The following is a 9,575-nucleotide window of genomic DNA, read 5'->3' as shown; positions in this document are numbered from 1 at the left end:
GGTCAATTCCACAAAAAACTTTGTTTTCTTTTTTTTTTTTTACTCTATTTTTATTAATTTAAATAACCATGATATTCAACCACGTGCACTTCAACTCATGATATTCAACCACGTGTATTGTACGTGCATCTCAACTAGTTGTTTAAAAGGGTAAATCTAAAATATTTGGCCCCTGAACTAATAACTGAAAAATACCAAATATATACGTATCAGAAGCACGAGATTAAAGCTAATCCTTTTCGTCTTCAACTCAGATATCCAGAAACTTCTCAATCCCCCAAATCAAAAAAAAATCAAAACAAAACCATATTAAAAATCTTATCCCAATCCTCCTGCTGGCTTCTAATTATTCCTTTCGGTGCAGTTTCCTATAAGTTGGGTTCTCGAGATTCATGGCAGAGCTCTCTCTCATGGGCTCTGCTTCTTTCCGTCCTGGGATTTTCCATCAGTTTCAGATCCTTATTAGGCATCCACCCAAGGTCAGAGAACAAACCCATGTCTTTTTTGTTGCGATTTTACAGTTTTTGTATCTTGTTATGGCTTCGGGATTTTATTCTTTTGGTTCTTAAGGCGTGTTATGAGGTTTGGTGGGTAAATTGTTCAATTTCCCCGAAAAGGGTAAGGAATTTGTTTAGATTCTGGTAGAGAATTTTGTGTGATGATGAGGGAATCTTAATGTTGTAATAGATGTCAGTGCCCAAATCCCAAATCGGAGATCTTGATGCTGTATTGAAACTGATAACATATGCGCTATCGATGGATACCCATACGCGCCTAAGTTGGAATGTTATGGTGTTTACAACTACGATGCATAGTGATCTTGGGTTCTTAGAATTTACTCATGTACCTACCTATATACCATCGTACTGAGATTACGTTTTCGAAAGGCAGACCGCTATTTTATGGGCATGATCAAGGTTTGAACACTCATGGCTCAATTTTGTATCTGGCACTTCTCAGACGTTTCGGTATTGACACTTTTGATGATTGAGTTCATTTCATTCCCGCATTTAGAGAGCGTACAAATATATGTATTTAAAAATTGGACATTTTTTTAAGTTTTGGTATAAAATTTTCTTGTTCTTATGTGAGACGCCCCAAAGTTTGGGGGTTAAGTGGAATAAACAAAGTTGACCAGGGTTATGTGCAAAACCCCTGAAAGTTGAGGGGGTTATGCGCAAAACCCCTCAAAGATGAGGGGGCTTATGTGAAATTTACCCATGATATTTCCCCCTTGATCTCACGCTCATGATTTAAGGAGTAGTTCGCTTGAAAATTTTCTGTGCATTAGGTTTAGTGTGTATGAGCCAAACTGTTATCCAAGTGAGCTAATTGCATCGTGCTTGTTTTTGACATCTGTTAACTCTATTTGGTATTGAGTTGTCCTATCAAGCTAATCAAAATGGCTTCCTTTTGTCTCTAGCTTGAGAGGAGCTGAAGTTGTATCTAACTAATGATATAGTTCTAAATTGGCTAGTACCAATGAAACATAAATGTAAACCAATCAATGCTTAAAACCCCATTATTAGGTAAGTTTCTATCAGAATGATGACCTTATAGAGTACCAATATTTGAAAAAGCGTTTTTGAAACTCGCTTTGCAACTTTGTGAAGGGTAAACGCTTCGAAACTCGCTTTGCAACTTTGTGAAGGGTAAACGTTTCGAAACTCAAGAGTGAAGCTATTTATCCCTTGAAGCTATTAGAATGTTCGAAACTCCCTTGAAGCTATTTTAAACATTTCTATCAAAGCTATTTAAAAGTATTAATTTCTGATTTTAATAATATTTATAGGGTAAAAGAATACAAGGAATTATATATAGAGAAACTATTAGAATGTTCAAAGATACCCTTTAAAAGAATTAAGCTATTTCCATTGCAAATGAGAAAGTAACGGAAATAAATTTAAAATTCATAAAATATCCATAAATTACTTGAATTAGCATTAACATAAAGCATTTCTATTAAAGAAGCATTGACTGAGTTGCGTTAAAAAATAATTTAACAACTTTATTCCAATCAAAGAAGAATTCTCTACGGAAGATATAAAAAAATTAGTAAGTATTCATAAATTTCATACTTTGTTCTTCAAATACTAAAAACATTAAATATTAATATTATAATTTAAGGCAAATTAGTAATGAAAAATACAAGTATTTAGTTTAGATCTTTGTGAAAGATGAGAGGGATAGAGCAAAGTTAATATTATTGATATAATAGAAACTCTTATTGGATGCATATCAGAAGAATTCATTGTAGAAAAAAAGAGGTAGTTTCTAATCTTATTTAAGTGATAAATTAGGAACACAAAGAATTTCATATATATGAAATTAACATTTATTTTCATTGAAATAAAAAAAATAAAAGTCTATGTTTTAAGCAATTTGTGTTGAACATCGGAAATGCATTTGACTTCTTTGTAAAGTTAAACAAGAAGATGAAAGATTAATGAGCCCAGGAAAGATAATAGCATAAAAAATATAATTCCAACTTGATATCACAATCGATGTAGATGATGAAGACACGAGAATTGTCCGTGAAAAAGAAAAAGGTGAAGAATGATTGATCTTAGCTAAAAAAAAAACAGAAGGAATAAAAGACAATATTTTCTAAATATATTATAGAATAGTTTAATTATTTTGAGTGAAATTAGGAATCTTTAGAATAAAATTTCATGAACTTTTTTAGTATTTTTATATGCTTATGTGGATACTTTTATCATATAAAAGTATAATAGAGTTAATATTAATCTTTAATTATAATTTTTATAAAGTCTATCAATGATTAGGAACAAACTTCATATTTTCTTTTATATTGTTGTAGCATACTTTGAGGCAATAATTTTATCTTATTAGTTTTAAATATTCACCTAACACTATTTTAATATTTTTTTTTGCAACATTGTACTTTCTCAAGTAAAGCTTGGTTTCATATCGATCGAAATAATATGAAAATTCAAATTAGCTTCAAATTATATTTATTTCTTGTCAATTCAAAGATCAACATGAAAATTTAAATTGGGTGTAGCCCATGTAAACAAACATAAAAATATCACGATATAAAAGTTTACAGACAAAAGTGAGCACAAACTATTAAAGTGAAACTGAGGAACAAATTTTACTTAGAAAGTAAGCCAAAATTACTTAATCATGATATTTAACCACGTGCATTGCATGTGTATAAAATCTAGTGTGTATGTGTGCGTGCATATATATATATAATTTATTATACCATTATATATTATATGTTCATAATTTTTACAAATTTAAAATTTAAATACTTAAACTCTTGAAGCTTACGCCTCGCTTCATCAAAGGGTCTAGCGTTGCAAGAAAAAGAAAAGAAAGAAAAGCAAACACATGCTTTTCGGCAGGTTTCAATGCTTATTTAATTTTTAATCATTTTTAGTTAATATTGACTTTATGTAATATTTAATATTTTGGAGCGATTTCTTATGACATGAAGCAATCCATACATACCAGTTTAGAAGGAAAAGAAAACCATGCTATGGTACTGGTCGTGTTCTTTTATGTAGATAACCAAGTCACACTAAACTTGGACGAGGATATATTCCCCCTTGATCATATGAGGTTTGTTATGATGCTGGAAGGGTCCTTAAGGAAGACTTTTACATTTTATCTTTCAAATTATTTTGCACATTCTATTGAAGTCATTACAGTGACATAAATCTTAGTGTTTTCTCTTTTCATGTGCATGCTTCTTTGGGTTGATTACCCTTTCTTTTCCTTTTTTTTTTTCAATTTCTGATTTATGATTTATGATGTAGGAGTTTCAGGCATTTTCACCGGGTAATGGCAAAAGACAAAATATACTTAATTCTGGTTCCATCTGCATGGAAACACCTCATTTTGAGGATTCATGGAAAATATCAAGCCTATCACCAGATAATCATCTGCTGAGGAGAAAGCCAGTTATAAATAGATCAATGCTTACTGATATGCAAGGTTTGTTGCTTCACCATGCTAGATTAACTTACGTCAAATGATGTGCAGGAGGAAAATGTTGAATTTTTTGTTCATGGATGCATTTATCACCTTTAGAATAAATGATTTATGCTTTTATACAGGATCAAATAAATAATATTACCATACATTATGATTTCCTAAGGTAGAATGATCGAAAAGATTTACAATATTATCATCAAGGTTTGAATATGAGCCGCATCATATCAAATGGATTCGATCCGTCCAAAATCATTTGATGTTGTTGATGATACGATATTGGCTAATAACAACTAGTACAGTCTCATATTGATTAATAACATATTATAGAAAGCAGATTATGAGGTTTGGAGTAAAAGAAATGATTTGGCAATTTATTTTTAGAGAAATCGATAGACATAAGCTTGTATTAAGACTCAAGTGTTATTTTTTATAAATAGTTCCAATCCGAAATGCTGAAAACGTTGAAGCTCCTATACCTATACCAACTTAATAGGGTGACGCCCAGAAATCACAAAGGGGTAGATGAAGAAAAGAAAAAGAAATAAAAAAATGAACAACTTTTTAAGTGTTAGAAAATTTATTTTAATATGAATTTTGTTGCACCTTTATGGGCCTTATCTAAAGGACAAATTATATATTTAGGAATTTTGATTCAGGAATCTTTCTAGAGTATAACCCTCAGTTTTTTTTTTAAATTTAATATGATCGTAATTCTTCCTGATTAAGGATTAGTTTCTTAATCAAGTTTTTGTAAGTCGATAGTGACTAGTTTTTGTTTAGTAAAGTTGTGAAGATGTTTATGAAAAATATATGATGATTTGTTTTGTTGTGTGATGTAATATTGAGCGTCAAACCCTAGATTTTGAAAGTATGAGACCTTAATTAGCGTGAAGTTGTTAATCCAGATCTTCATTAAGAATGATATTGATTGTGTACAATTTATATTATTTTTTAAAACAAATGTTGTAACCCTTTCTTAATTCGGAGCTAGCATAACCTATCTCTCCATATCTTGAAGATTTACTCTAATGAATTGGATTTTTTGTGAAAGTGATGTTATGCATTTGTTTTTCAAGCAGATGCATGTCCTGAATCGATGCTTTTCAGCTCAGGAGTTGCAGAGCAGTGCACTAGACATGAAAAGATCCAGAAATTTCTCGCTTCCAGTTCAAATATAACAGATGGAAATTGCCTAAATAATACCTTATTATATGAAATGGGATTTCAACCAGTTGCTATTGACATGGATGACGAATTTAGTCCCTGTAAAATTGAAACAGATGACTTGCAGAAGATCATACATCATCGGAAGCTTTACGTCCCTCAATCTGTTTTTTATTCTGTTGGGAACTTGTATGATACTTCATTCAGTACGGAGCACCCAAATGGTCATGTCTTGTTCACAGGCAACGCAGCAGAGATGAAGGATTTACTTTCAACTGTTACTGATGTGCCTCAGGGTTTGTCAAATGGAAGTAGAAAGGCGATGGTAGTTCCATACTTTACCAGGTATGATGAAAAGAATTGTTCATTCTGAATTAAAATTTTCCTCCTGTTATAATCCTTTCTGTCAACACCGATATCTTGGTTTTCATTAAAAATTGGTATGGCCCGTGTTATAAGTTGTTTGATACCCTGCACTGTTGATATTTGTGCAATTCTGATGCAATGGTCATCCTTGATTGGGTTATTTGTCTCCCTCATTCTATCAGACTCTATTGTATAATTTACTAATCCCCTTTTATGTTAGTCTTCTGTGGTGCTGAAGTACATGCTTTTCTAATCAAGACATTATGCCAGCTGAATGCACTGAATGTGCTCTTATTAGATGGTTTGTACAGGAAGATAAAATATATTATTTAAAGAGTAGCATGATGATATTTTGATGCCTTAGTTTACTCTAGTCTGTGATGTTATCCATTAGGTTGTGAGGACAACTTTCCAAGGTCTTTTTCTTGTCGGATTACTAATGAGAGCATATCTTCTTTCCTCTTTGTTTAGCAGAATTTATCTAGAACTTCTTTGTAATCATTAGATAACTATTAAACAGGCATTGTAATATCAAATATTTAACAAATACTTAATGGTGCTGAATGAAATATTAATATAAATGCAAAATGTACAATGAATTCTATATCTGGATGCAGGTATTAGATGAAAATCCTAGATCTAAATATGGATAATTACCTTGGCTTGGCTTCAAGTCATATGGGATTAATGTCATGTTATGTTGACACTCGGTCACGAAAGTTTGGTCAATTCTGTTTGGGGAACTTTGGTCTCCATAAGCTGCCCAGTTTTCTAGGAAAGGAGTTAGATAAGGGAGTAACCAGTTTCAAATACCATACATCATCATAATTATAAGAGATGTTTTATGCTATCGCAATAAACTCTATAAATGCATCCAGTGTTCTCTTCAACTCAGTTGGTTCTGAAAACTGAGAGAGCCCTCTTATAAATTTTCCACGTGACATTTACTTTTGTTGGGGCTTGGTCTGCCTTCTTCTAACATCTGTATTTAACAAAGCTTAGTTCTCAAGTTGCACTTGAAATCTCAAAATTTAGACTAGCTAGTCTTATGAACAACAGTAATATTCAGTAATTTCGGTTCTGTAAGAAGCCTTTGATTGCTGGTTATTTTGTTGCCTGGAAGATAGAAGTAAAACATTGTTTTCTTACTTTTGTTGGGGCTTGGTCTGCCTTCTTCTAACATCTGTATTTAACAAAGCTTAGTTCTCAAGTTGCACTTGAAATCTCAAAATTTAGACTAGCTAGTCTTATGAACAACAGTAATATTCAGTAATTTCGGTTCTGTAAGAAGCCTTTGATTGCTGGTTATTTTGTTGCCTGGAAGATAGAAGTAAAACATTGTTTTCTTTTACAATATTCTCCCTGTTCGACTATATTAAGGAGTCCCTAACTCTCTTACTGCTTATTAGATAAGATCGAGTTGTTATCTGAAAACAGTTACTATAATTGGGATTGTTCATTGGTAACTTATCTTGGTAGCTATTTTGTTTCTTTGATATTGGTTTGTTCTATCTTAACCATATTCCTATCAGGCCATCACTCCTGTCACCTCTTTATAACTGGAGGCATTTATACTGTTAGAGATTTTTGTCTAGGTTTTGCTTGCACCAGGGACATCAATTCTTATTTTCAAGTCTTTTGTGTAAGTGGAACCTAGAGAAACACTGCATCTTAGAAACCAATTTCTAGTTCCTCTGTTTATTTTCTTTTCTGCATTTGCTTATTTCTAAGTTTATCTGCCCGTAAATTTATTGCTGTGCTATTTCAAAAAAAAAAAAAAAACTATTTTTGAGTAATATGATCTGCATGTGTGAACAGAAAACGTGGTGGACGTGCACGGTCTAACACTCAACCGCCTTCTTCGGTGTCTGAGACCCAAACAGTTGGTCCTTCAAAGAGGTATGCACTATTTCTTCGTTACGAATGCTCTCAAATTCTTTCAATCTTATACAGAAAAGTTACTATCTCATAAAAGTTTTACCAAAATGTTTTTTTTCAAACTTTCATCTCTCAGTTAAGAGTGCTAACTCGTTAGTGGAAGCATATAACTTTTTTTTTTCTTTTTCTTTTTTTTTCAAATACTCCTGCGTATTAAAAGTTCCTTAGCTCTCTATTTTGGAGCATTTTGGTTGTAAGATGGTTACATGAAAGTCTTAACATTTTCTGTAAGATATGATGTTGGATTCTATTTATTAAGAGTAACTAAGGCACCAAGACAAATCTAGTAGTTTAATTAAGCTTTCACGGAGTTATTTATTTTCATTCTTCTATGCATGTAAAGGGTAAGTCATTCTCCCTACATAATATTGTTCTTTGCTGAAGCACACTAGCATCATGAGATTTAGAGTACTATTGCTGTGTACGTGATCCCGAGCATATAAGAATTTGCAAAAGGGTCTTGGGTGTCAGGTAGGAGTGAAATCAAAGAATGTATGAATCTTGTTATCTATGGAGAAATGGAAGGTGGATATGATTTGGGATTCCATTTCTTTCTCTCTGCTAGTGAGTGGATCATAGTATTTTCTGTCAGAAAAATATGCTATCGGGCTTGTTTTAATTACCAAAGGACTGTTTATACTGATTGATAATGAAAATAGTTATTTATCTTGCTTTCATCTTGGAGTTGATGAACCACTAGCCTAATTAAGGTTAATACTGATATATGTGCTGCACACACTTTGTTTGATCTTCTGTATCCATTGTCTCTATACTTCTTAACATTTGCAATCTTCTTTTGGTTTCAGCTCTGGCAAGAGCAAGTCACCCCAAAAAAAGAAACAAAGCAAAACCCCAGAAGCCGAAAGGTTCACTAAGAACTACTTCTACGCCTGTGATTGTCTCTTTAATATTTATCTTGACAACAGTGCAAGCAGAACTTCATTCCTCTCCTTGAAGGATTCAGGCCCCGAACTAGCTCAACTCTTATACCGATTCTCTGCTGGAATTGCTGGAACTGGCCTTGCTGTTCTGTTCACAGTTTCGTACAAAGCAATGAATGGAAACATGGCACCCCTGACTTCTTCGAAGCTGTTCAGTGTTGGTTTTGGGCTTGCTCTTCTTTGGCTATCCAGTGCTGTGACTCGGTTGAGAGAGATTATTTACGACATCAGTAGGAGATCAGCCAGAGGTAAAAAGCCTAATGAGGAGATGGTGCTTGTGGAGAACATTAGGACGAGCTTGAATGAGATTTTCTTCAGATTTATGGTGGTAATCGCTGTTGGAATATTGACTTTTTGATAGATTAAGTGATATAGATGTCTGACGAGGTAGATAGATTCCCAGTTTGGTTTTTTTGGTAAATTGAGCATCAACTGTGTACATACCGAGAGGATTTGATAGTTTTGATGGTTTGTTCTCAATGTATATATAGGTGCGTAAGGTAATCTCAAGAATGAAACATCGATTACATGTTTTGTGCTTTTGGTCAGTGCGGCGCATTTTTCATAGGCGAAGCAAGCTTTTCGGCATGTTTGATTGTTTGCCATGTTATTTTTTTTATCCATGCTTCTTTGTCATAGAAGTAGAGCATTTTGGATTCTTATTTCAAAGTGTTCTACAAAGACTTGACAGAACAATTAATCCCTCATTTACTACCATAGGAATCAGCTAGAAGTGAGGTGCATTTGGGTATCAATCTGAAATGCTCAACTCATGGCAATATATGTTAGAATGTCGGGTTAATTCCTGATGGATCCCCTGTTGTTCTATTTGTGCGAAAGTACTTGCGAAATGCCCCCTGAGTGATTTTTTCTAACACTCTTTGTGGTTATAGTGGTGAGGATAGCCTCCTAATGCTAATGTTTTTAACTTTTTAATGAATCACTTGGGCAAATTGTGTTAAAAGATAAAATTAACTCTTTTAAAGCAAGACAGCAGGGTCTAGAAACAAGGGAGAAAAGGATTGGGAAAATGCGTGGAACTTTAGTTTGTGAAGATCCATGGGTTTTATTGTGGGAGACGGCTGGCCTTTGGTGATGTTTAAAGCAAGAGATCAGAAGAAAGGAACAGCAAATTAATTGGCAGAAAATGGCGGCTCAACTTTGCTTTACGAGACCTGTGTTTGGATTTGGTCAAGAGTGTCA

General features: G+C 33.2%; 1 protein-coding gene across 2 annotated transcripts; it reads left to right on the top strand.

Moving 5' to 3' along the window:
• LOC109831553 lies at positions 250 to 8,937 on the top strand. 2 transcript variants are annotated; one of them, XM_020398899.1, is made up of 5 exons: positions 250 to 479; positions 3,795 to 3,963; positions 5,043 to 5,472; positions 7,312 to 7,392; positions 8,238 to 8,937. In XM_020398899.1, the coding sequence occupies exons 1-5, from the start codon at positions 393 to 395 to the stop codon at positions 8,728 to 8,730; spliced, it is 1,260 nt and encodes a 419-aa protein (XP_020254488.1). In that variant the 5' UTR covers positions 250 to 392; the 3' UTR covers positions 8,731 to 8,937. The 2 variants fall into 2 exon arrangements, with proteins under 2 accessions (XP_020254488.1, XP_020254487.1); XM_020398898.1 differs by having other exon boundaries at positions 3,786 to 3,963.

This window comes from Asparagus officinalis, chromosome 2 (assembly GCF_001876935.1).
Source record: "Asparagus officinalis chromosome 2, Aspof.V1, whole genome shotgun sequence".
Taxonomy (NCBI): Eukaryota; Viridiplantae; Streptophyta; class Magnoliopsida; order Asparagales; family Asparagaceae; genus Asparagus; species Asparagus officinalis.
This window is presented reverse-complemented; position numbering and strand designations above follow the sequence as displayed.

Bases quoted from the DNA above. Each gene is read 5' to 3' on its own strand.
- LOC109831553 (XM_020398898.1), top strand. From the start codon at position 393: ATGGCAGAGCTCTCTCTCATGGGCTCTGCTTCTTTCCGTCCTGGGATT. The intron at 480-3,785 runs GTCAGAGAACAA...TTTATGATGTAG, and splicing joins TTATTAGGCATCCACCCAAG to GAGTTTCAGGCATTTTCACC. The intron at 3,964-5,042 runs GTTTGTTGCTTC...TTTTTCAAGCAG, and splicing joins AATGCTTACTGATATGCAAG to ATGCATGTCCTGAATCGATG.